The sequence below is a fragment of the Leptonychotes weddellii genome, chromosome 11, assembly GCF_054177405.1.
Source record: "Leptonychotes weddellii isolate Sample4059 chromosome 11, ASM5417740v2, whole genome shotgun sequence".
Lineage (NCBI taxonomy): Eukaryota > Metazoa > Chordata > Mammalia > Carnivora > Phocidae > Leptonychotes > Leptonychotes weddellii.
Genome location: NC_138379.1, coordinates 10,246,870 through 10,257,665, shown reverse-complemented (window position 1 = coordinate 10,257,665; position 10,796 = coordinate 10,246,870). Strand labels below are relative to the sequence as shown.

Genomic DNA, 10,796 nt, shown 5'->3' with positions numbered 1-10,796 from the left:
CTTTTTTTGGAAATAGTGTCTGCAGATGTTGAGTTAAGTTGAGGATCTCTAGGTGAGACAGTCCTGGATTTAGGGTGGGCCCTAAATCCAATGACTGGGGTCCTTACCAGGGAAAGGAGAGAGAGGTTTAACACATCCTAGAAAGAAAGCTTTGGGGGGCGGGGGGGGGGGGCGGGGAGAAGAAGAAAAGGAAGATGTGCAGATCTGAAAAGCCCTGGATGGGACAGTAGGGGTGATGGTCCAAAGGAAGGAGGAAAAAGAAGACCACCGAGTGAGCAGATCAGTTTCCCTCCAGGCTGTAGCCCATTTCAGAGCCAGTGTCTCCTTTGGATTCACCTCTCCCTGATGTCTCATTCAGCAAGAACCATTTTGTCACTTGTTTACCAAGCCTCCAGTTCTCTCCAGTCCCTTCCTGGCCTCCACCAAACCTCTGGACTCTGTCCACGGTGCTCACTGCAACTACGTTGGGACAACTAAAACATTAAAAGTTCATTTGGTCGACCCCAATCCACCACCAGCTACTCAAAACCAAAAATAAAAGCATGTAGTGACTTTCCTCTCCCTCCTCACCCCTGTTGCCCTCCTTCCTCTCTACCAAAACCTCAGCTGCTTTTGGAGAAAGACAATTAGAGATGAAGCTGAGATCACCCTGTCCCCAAGGGGGACCAAAGGCCATATACACTTGTGTAAATACAGGAGGGAGGACCCAAACTTACAGCCAAATCTCCAAACACAGAATTTCCAAAGAAGAAGGGAAAATCCCAGTTTTGGTTAAGGACGGAAAGGCCGCTGGGGCGCCGAGAGAGGCCATTTCCTGGTACAACGTCGCCACCTGCTGGATGCAGCAACTAGCGCACCCCTTCTAAACAAAGGCCGCCATTGACCTGTTGCTAAGCCCTGTTGAAACTGACCTCCGGACCTGAGGAGGTCTCTTCCACCTGGCATGTCCCTTCTAGGGCAGTTCGACTCGGACTCATTTACTGACAAACGAAGGATCCAAAGGCCTTGGTAGTCAAATACAAACGGTATGTACATTCAGGAGCTCAGCCAGCCTGGCTCTGGCATCATTCTTGCATTTTACATGAAAAGGTGGCAATTGCTTTATCACCTGCATCGACACCCGGATTTTGTTGTTTTCCTCCAGGGAGGGAGATTCCCTATCTTCTGATAGAATACAATCAGATCACCTTTATTCAGTCAGGGAAAAAACTGACTTGAGACTGAGTCACAGACAGCTCTGTCGACCTGTGGTCTGCTCCATTTCCAGAAGTTAGTCCCAACAGAGAGCTAGGGATGTTTCCTATTGCCATGTCCCTTTTCAAATCCTGAAGTCGTTTTTATCTCGTCCACACTATATAAGCCTTTAGAGAACTCCACCCTCACTTTTCATTGCCTTAAGCAGGGGAGGACATGAATATAAATCAGTGCAATCCTTAAGGATCTAAAGAATATAGGAAAAGTGGTCTCTGTCATATATGCATATAATTTATTAGTTGACCCCTGCAGAAAACCAGTAAGTCTGAAGAACAGCCGTTGTGCCACATTGTGATGTCACAGTGTGGTAGTTTTGCCAGAGCAAATTAGCACTGCCCCAGGTCCACTGTGTGTGGCCACTGACCGGATTAATGTGTTCTTTTCTGTCACTATCAGAAAAGAGGATCATAAGCAGCTCAGTGGAACAGACGATAGTATATATTTTTTTAGTTTTGCCCAAGACTATATTAACACTTTCTTCTTTTGATACAATATAGCTAGAAAAAGTCTGGACTATTTGTACTTCCTGCAGACCATCACATCAATCCACTCTGTCAATGACATCATGCTAATCAGGCCAGATGAGCAAGAGGTAGCCAGTCCATCAGAGGTCATGGTAGACACACACTTCAAATGATAGGAGATCGACTCTATGAAGAATCAGCAGCCCACTAAATCAGGGATGTGCAAGGACATCTCATCCAAAGCAAGAGGTAAATTACTGAATCTTGTGTACTCACTATGAAGGAGGTACACTACCTCTTTGGGTTCTGAAGGTAGCGTATTCCACGCCTGCGCATACTGCTTTAGCCCATTTACAAGGGTGACAGAATAGGCTGCTGGCTCTACATGAAGGTCAGATTAGAAAAAGTTTCTGCAGACCTTGGCTATGGTGAAAAAGCAGAAACAGTGCTGTTACTTGGATGGTGCCGCCTAGCTGAGCCTATGATATTACAAATGTCAGGTGAGGGCAGAGATACCATGTGGAGTTCATGGCGAACCTAAGTGGGAGAATCACAGTACAGACTCCTGGGGTTTTGCAGCAAGATCATGTCGTTTGCAGTGGAGAATTGTATGCCTTTTGCATAGCGACTCCTGGTGTGCTACTGGGCCCTGTTAAAGGTGGAACACCTGATCTTGAGACATCAAGTGACCACGCATCCAGAATTGTCCATTATGTGGTGAGTTCCTTCAGATTTCCCAAGTCATAATGTCAGGTGTGTCCAAAAGCTGTCTCTTGTAAGATGAAAGTGGTACACCCGGGATGTATGAGCAGGACAAAAGATCACAAGCGAGTTGCATGGGCAATGTGGAGAGCATCTCTACAAAAACAGCCACATCCCAGTTCCAGGAACCTGTGAATATGTTAAATTTCATGGCAAAGGGCAAATGTGGGGCATCCCTAACTGGCCACGTTAGCTTCCGAGCTCCCTGTTGGCCAAAACTGTGACAGGGCAGAAGTTCAGGAGGTCACAAAGACCCCACCTTTAGGTTCAGTAGTTTTATAAGAGATCCATAGAAGTCAGAAAACTGTTATGTTCATGGTTATGGTGTATTACAGTGAAAAAACACAGATTAAAATCAGCAGAAGAGTGAGATCTATTCGAGGCATGCAAGGCTGGTTCAACCTGAAAAAATTAATTGATTATTGATGTAATGACATCAGCAGGGTAAAGAAGGAAAATGATATGATCATACCAATAGATTCAAAAAAGCATTTGAGAAATTCCAATGCCCATTTATAAACTCTCTCAGCAAACTAGGAATAGTGAGGAACTTCCTCAGGTTGATAAAGAACATCTACAAAAACCTACAGCTAACATAATTCATGGTGAGAAACTTGATGCTTCCCTGCTAAGATCAGAAATAAGGCAAGGATGTCTGCTCTCACCTCTTCAGCATCATACGGAAAGTCCTACCTAATGCAATTTGACAAGAAAAAGATACAAAAGTGATACTAATTGGGAAAAAAGAAATAGCATTATCTTTATTCACAGATGACATGATTGTCTATATACTATGTATAAAATCCCAAAGAATCATCAACAACAAAATCTCCTGGAGCTAATAAGCAATGATAACAAGGTTGCAAGACACACAGTTACTATATGGAAGTCAGTTGCTTTCTTATACGTCAGCAATGAACAATTGAAATTTGAAATTTAAAACATAATACAGATTACTAATGAACTAGAGAATTCTACCAAACTTTTAAAGAAGAATTAATATCAATACTATACAATCTTTTCCAGAAAGTAAAAGAGGGTAGAATGCTTCATTTTATACAGCTGGTATTATCCTGATATCAAAACCATAGATAGTAGAGAGAGAACTACAAACCAATATCTTCTATAATTTTATACCCCCAAAGCCTCAAAATATTAACAGTTTGAATCCAGCAATATATTAAAAGCATTACTTACCATGACTAAGTGGTGTTTATTTCAAGGATATAAATCTGGTTCAGTATTTGAAAACCAATTAATGCAATCTACCATATTAACAGACTAAGGAAGAAAAATCACATGAACATATCAATCGATGCAGAAAAAAGATCTGATAAAACTCAATAAATATTTGTGACAAAAAACTCTCAGAAAAATAGGAATAGAGGAGAACTTGATAAAGAACATTTGAAATAAACAACTACTGGGGGACCTGGGTGGCTCCGTTGGTTAAGCATGGGATTCATGCTTGATCTTGGCTCAGTTTGTGATATTATGGTCGTGAGATCGAGCCCCCCCTTGGGCTCCGCACTGGGCATGGAGTCTGCCTAAGAGTCTCTCTCCCCCTCTGCCCCTTCCACCTCCCTCTGCCCCTTCCACCTCCCTCTCTTGAAAAAAAAAAAAAGGAAAGAAACAAACAAACAAATAAACAAGTACAACTGATATCATATTTAACAATGAAAGACTAAATGCTATCTACCTACGATCAGGAACAAGGCGCAAGAATGCCCATTCTCACCACCATATTCAACATAGCACTGGAAATTCTAAGAATTATAATATGCTAAAAAAGGGAAACAAAAAGCATAAAGATCAGAAAGGAGGAAATAAAACAGTCCCATTTTCAGACAATGTGGAAAATTCCAAGGAATCTGCAAAAAAACTCATAGACCTACACTTGGACTCATGAAAAGTCACAAGATACCAGGTAAACATACAAAAATCCATTGTATTTCTACATAGCAACAAACATGTGGACAATAAAATGAAAAATACAATGCCACTTACATGCACTCCTCCCCAAAACAAAATACTTGGGCGTAAGTTTAACAAAACATGTACTGCACATGTGTGCTGAAAGCTACAAAACACTAACAAAACAAATCAAAGATCTAACTAGAGAAGCATATTGTGTTCCTGGGTTTGACGACTCAGCATAGTGAAATGATGTCAGTTCTCCCCAGATTGATACACGGTTTCAGGTGAAATTCCTTAAAAAAATCCCAGCACATATTTTTGCACATATAGACAAGATTATTCTAATATTTATATGGAAATCAAAAGAACTGGAATAACTAAAACAATTTTGAAAGGGAAGAATGAAGTGGGAGGAACCAGTCTACTTAATTTAAAACAAGACATCATACAGCTTATTCATCAACACTATGGCACTGGTGGAAAGACAAACAGACACACCTATGGAACAGAACAGAGAAATCAGAAACAGAGCCACATAAATATGCCCAACTGATTTTTGAGAAAGATAGAAAAGCAATTCAAAGAAGGGAGGATAGCCTTTTCAACAAATGGTGCTGAAACAATTCAACATCCATAGGCAAAAAAAAAGGAAGGAAGGAAGGAAGGGAGGAAGGGATGAGAAAGGAGGAAGGGAGGAAGGAAGGAAGAGGGAAAAAATAAGAAATTCAAGCTAAACTTCATTTTCATACAAAAATTAACTCAAAATGGATCATAGATTTTAAACACGAATTGTAAAACTATAAAAATTTCCAGGAGAGGGGCGCCTGGGTGGCTCAGTTGGTTAAGTGACTGCCTTTGGCTCAGGTCATGATCCCGGAGTCCCAGGATCAAGTCCTGCATTAGGCTCTGAGCTCAGCAGGGAGTCTACTTCTCCTTCTGACTCTCTCCCCTCTCATCCTGTCTCTCCCTCTCTCAAATAAATAAATAAAATCTTTAAAAAAAAACAAAAAACCTTCCAGGAGAAAATACTCAAATCCTAGGACTAGCCAAAAAATTCCTAGAATTGACATAGAAAATAGAAACCATAGAAGGAAAGTTTGGTAAGTTGGACTTCATCAAAATTAAAAATGTTTGCTTTGTGAAAGACCCCACAAAAAGGGTGAAAAGGCAAGCTACAGATTGAGAGAAAATATTTACAAACCACATATCCACCAGAGGGTTATTAACTAGATATACAAAGAACTCTCAAGTTTCAACACTAACAAAAATTAGTGGCAAAAGACATGAACAAACATTTCATTAAAAAGGATACATAGATGCCAAAAAAAACTAAGCATATGACTTTGCAATTGTACTCCTGAGCATTTATCACAAAGAAATGGAAACTTTATGTTCATGCAAAAACTGGTATATGAATGTTCATAGCAGCTTTATTCATAAGAGCCCAAACTAGAAACAACTGTATGTCTGCAGTGGGTGAGCAATATGGTACATTTGTTTTATGGAATACTATTTAGCAACAAAAAGGAACAAACCCTTGATATACACAACAATCTGGATGAATCTTTAGAGAATTATGCTGAGTAGGAAAAACTAGTCCCCAAAGGTTACATAGTCTGTGATTCCATTTACATAACATTCCTGAAATGACAAAATTATAGATTTGGTAATATATTAGTGATTGCTAGGGGTTAAGGACAGCATGATGGGGGAAGATTGGTTGTAGTTATAAAAGGGCCACATAGTGGAGCCTTGTGGTAATAGAAATGTGTATTGTATACACTTGTTTACCAAGTATATATTTTGTATACATTGTATAATATGTGATACAATGATATTGTATCAATAAGGGAGCAGAATTATAACTATTCTGTATCTTTTTTTTTTTTTAAAGATTTTATTTATTTATTTGAGAGAGAGAGAATGAGAGAGAGCACATGAGAGGGGGGAGGGTCAGAGGGAGAAGCAGACTCCCTGTTGAGCAGGGAGCCTGATGCGGGGCTCAATCCCAGGACCCTGGGATCATGACCTGAGCCAAAGGCAGACGCTTAACGACTGAGCCACCCAGGCGCCCCTAACTATTCTGTATCTTGACTGTGTCAATATTAGTAGTGATATGGTATAATACTTTTTTAAAAGATATTATTTTTAAGTAATCTCTATACCCAACGTGGGGCTCAAACTTAAAACCCTGAGATCAAGTCAAACACTCTACCGATGGAGTCAGCCAGGCACCACATGTACGATACTTTTTTAAGTATAGGTTTGTAATATGTTACCGTTGGGTAATATGAGGGAAAAAGGTACATGAGAGCTGTCTGAATTCTTACAACTACCTGTGAATCTACAATTATTTAAAAATAAAAAACTTAAAGAGAAGGCAATGCAACTTCTGTCTGGCTCTTTCTGTTGGGTCATACTCATTTGGAACCCAACCTCTATGATGTGAAGAAGCCAGTCGGCAACATAGGCCATGTGTAGGTGGTTGGGCAGATAGCCGTAGCTGAATTCCCAGATGACAGCCAGCATCGGGCACTAGATGTGAATGAGCAAGCCTGCACATGATTCCAGCCCCCAGCCATCCCTCAAGCTGCCTTGAGCTACGTGTGGAGCAGAGACTAGCTGTCCTCATTACGCCCTCACCAAATTGCAGATTCGTGTGCAAAATAAATGCTTGTTGCTGTTTTCAGCCACTAATTTTAGGGTAGTTGATAAGAGCAAAAGGTAACTGGAAAAAATTAACATTCCACAGAAAAAGAGAATGCCCTTTTCATTGAAACTTAGTGTTAAGTTATGATGGCACTTTTTGGAGTATCATCAGATTATACCTTTAAACAATTCAGACTGGCTTCATTCCAATCAGTCTCACTTAGTGAGGTTTTATTATAGCTGCCGTATTCCAAATTACAAATTGGGCACCTCACTTGGTTAAAGATTAGTCTGCCACTTGGAAACAGGAGGCAATTAGGGAGACATAGTTTGGATACTAAAATAAAATGTCTGAGGTTTTCAGGGGTTTATGATATGGATTATTTGAAATTAGATTGTCTTGGGAGATCTGAGAAATGTATAAATGAATACATTACTATTATTGTTGACATATAATTATAAATTATGATTGCCAAGTGGGTTGTTATAAATTACAACTCATCATAGCTTATCAAAAATACACATATCCTATAACTATAATTAATGACTAATGTCAAGTCATCTATATATTCACTTCTTCTTACAAATGAATCAGTTTGTATATATACAAACCCTCTCTTGTGTCATTAGGCATTTTTGTTCTGTTGTAATACACTGCCATCTTTTGCATGGCAGATACGAGAAGACCAGACACAGAATCAAGCTGGACATAGGTAAGAGCCAGTTTCTTCCTACTTCCTATTCATCTTTCAAATGGCCGGTCTAACATTTTTTCACAGCCCTCTCATCTGGTTTAGGCGTTTTCCGCTTGAGAATTTCTGCTTGAGCTGGTCAGACTCTGTTTTCTCCCTGGAACTTCCAGCATTCCTTAAAGCAATACTGACAGTTCTGGGTCTATACTTACCCAGACCACAAGAAATCTTCCAGAGTCTTCATACTCGTGGTCTTACGACTGGAAATAAAAATAGCTCAATAAAGCTTTAGATTACCTTTTCTTTACTTCGACTTTTGTTGTTGCAAAATACCTTTTCCTCATGTTCTGCCTTCCCTTGTTTCACATGGAGGCTCTTTCACATTGCCACATAACTTGTTTCTTATCGCACCACCTCCCTGTCATGGATGGAATAGGCATTTTTTTTTTTTTTTTTTTGGTGGGGGGGAGCCCAACCAAGTTTTGAATACCAATTTTGCCTCTGGCTAAATATGTAACCTAGAGCAAATTGTTTAAATTCCCCTAAGTCTCATCATTTGAAAAATAAGAATAATAATGGCTCTTGGTAGGATAAATTGAGATCTCCTTTATTCCTTTCCCCTTTGTCCTTCAAACCCTGAAATTTGATGTTTTAATGAAGGTATTGATTGAATCGGGTTGGGAGGCTGGCCTTTGGGAGAAACTAACTGGAATCTTTAGAAGTCATGCTAGGGAGACTATTGGGCAAGGGCACCATTAGGAACAAAGCTCCGAGGTAGCCTCGATCCTAGTGCTTTTTGGAGGCTGGAAGAAGAACATTTCTGATATTTTGCTTTTGCTTTGTGTTTAGAACCCCGTGAGGGGGAAGGCAAGGTCAGAGGGATGAAGAAGATATAGGTAATACTAATGACAGAAGAAAGGATGGCTGTGGGAAAGCAAATCTTTCACAGCAAAAAAGTTTATGATATTATGAGAGAAAACGATTATTTCAAAGAGACCCCAGTCCCTAACCCATATACTGTTTTTATTTTTCTATATCCTATCCTGCATCATCTTCATCATATGAATTCATGTGTGTCGTTGCAACCTCAACAAAACGAAGTCTGTGTTCTCTGGCAAAATTAACACTAAATCCTGATGTTAATCTGCCCTTCTAGATTATTTTCCGTGCTAACTAGTGACTGCGAAAATAACCAAGTCTATCTTGTGTTTGTCCTAGTGTTATTTCGTTCATAGAAACCCTGCAGAATAAATCGAGTTAGCCTGTATCTTCTGGACTAAAGTAGTCTTGAAGCAGGCCAGGAAAAACACATTTGCGCTCCACATGGACGACACAGACCCATCATCCACCAAATTGCTTAATCCCTTTGCACTGGGTCTCACTAGCAAAGGTTAGAGTCGAGCCGTATAGTGTGTGGCCGTTGGCCCGCACGCGTCGCCTCGGGCCAGCAGGGGGCGTGCGAGCTCCGGGGCACGGGCCCCCGGCGTCAGGGGCGTGGCTCCGCCTCCTTGACGGACCTCTAAGGATGTGCGAGCGAAGGTGAGGTAATAGGAGCCCGAGCAAGGAGGGCGTGGGGGTGCGGGCGCGTGTGTACGAGAGTGTGAGTGTGAGTGCGTGCGCGAGCCGGAAACCTGGCCCCGCGGACACCGATCATGCTGAATTAAAAAAAGAAAGGAAGAAAATTCCATTCCTGGGAGGGAGGCTGCAAAGCGGTGGCGGGCGACAGCTGCGGTCCCGGGGCCGCGTCATGGCCTGTCGCTTTTGGCCGCCTGGGGACGGGGGAAGCCCCCGCAGGCGCGGGTTTGCCTTAGCGCCCAGCTCGGGAGGGGCGCTTCATTCTGGAGGCGACTGAGCAGAGCCGCAGGGAGGGGGAGCTCTCGCCGAGGCGGCGACCGCGTCCGCGCGGCCACTGGGTGGGCAGGGAGGGGCAGGCGGGGAGGGGAGCCCCGCGTGCCTTTCCGAGCGCGAGCGCGCGGCGAGATCCCACCCCGGCGTCTGCAGAGCCCGCGGCGCAACTGGTGCGAGCGCTCGGGGCTCGCCTCGCCGTCCGCCCAGCTCCGGCCGCCCGCGCTCCGGCCGCGCGCCCGCCCGGGCCTTGCAAGGCGGGGGCCTGTCTGCGGAGAGCCGGGCATTTGCATGAAGCCGCTGGACCCCACGGAGCAGCGGCAGCAGCGGCGGCAGCGGCGGACCCCGGCGGCGGCGCGCGGTCGGAGCCGGGCGGCCCGGGTGTCCGGGCCCCGGTGGATGCGCGGCTGGGGGGCGGCCCATGGGCCGGAGCTGAGGCTGCCGGGGGCGGTGGGGCGCGGCGCGGGGGGCGCGGCCGAGGCCCGCGGGCGGCGGCGCAGGAGGAAGCGGAGGAGGACCGGCGCGCGGGGCCCGGGAGGCAGGCAGCGCCGCGCCGCCGCCGCCGCCGCCGCCGCCGCCGCCGCCGCCGCAGCCCGGGGCTCGCCATGCTCCTGGCCTCGGCCGTGGTGGTCTGGGAATGGCTGAACGAGCACGGCCGCTGGCGTCCCTACAGCCCGGCCGTGAGCCACCACATTGAGGCGGTGGTCCGCGCCGGTCCCCGCGCCGGGGGCAGCGTGGTGCTGGGCCAGGTGGACAGCCGTCTCGCGCCCTACATCATCGACCTGCAGTCCATGAACCAGTTCCGCCAGGACACGGGTGAGCCGGCGCCCCTGCCCCGCCCGCGCCCCCTTCCCCTCCCTGCCCTGGGATCTCCCGCCTCGAGAGCCCACCGGGACCCACCCAGTCCGCAACTCCGTGCAGTGTGTCACCGGGAGGTGGTTGTGGAGGGGGCGCTTTACTCCCCACCATCCTCTTAAGATCCCCCTGCAATAAATGTCCATGCAAGTAATATCAGTGTCCTGAATATGCAAATGGAGCTTCCAGCGAGCCCTACCCCCCCTTCCGCGCCCCCTTTTAAGCGCTCGGTGACCCCAAGTTCTGCCATGTAGAAATTCGAGGGCCCGCCCAGCCCACAAGCAATCCCGGCCGCTGGGAAAGGCTTCCTGCTCTCATCCTCACACCTTGGCTGGCCCTGCTTTGCCTCAGGCACCCT

The 10,796-nt window shown here is 45.0% G+C and overlaps 1 protein-coding gene across 1 annotated transcript in view; it reads left to right on the top strand.

Annotated features, from left to right (window-relative positions):
* The first annotated feature begins 9,790 nt into the window (after positions 1 to 9,790).
* The window catches only part of DTX4 (deltex E3 ubiquitin ligase 4), a 21,895-nt gene continuing 20,889 nt past the window's right edge, over positions 9,791 to 10,796 (top strand). The window contains exon 1 of the mRNA XM_081798919.1: positions 9,791 to 10,399. Coding sequence (XP_081655045.1) covers positions 10,189 to 10,399 — 211 coding nt within the window. The 5' untranslated portion in view covers positions 9,791 to 10,188. The remainder of the gene's footprint in view (positions 10,400 to 10,796) is intronic.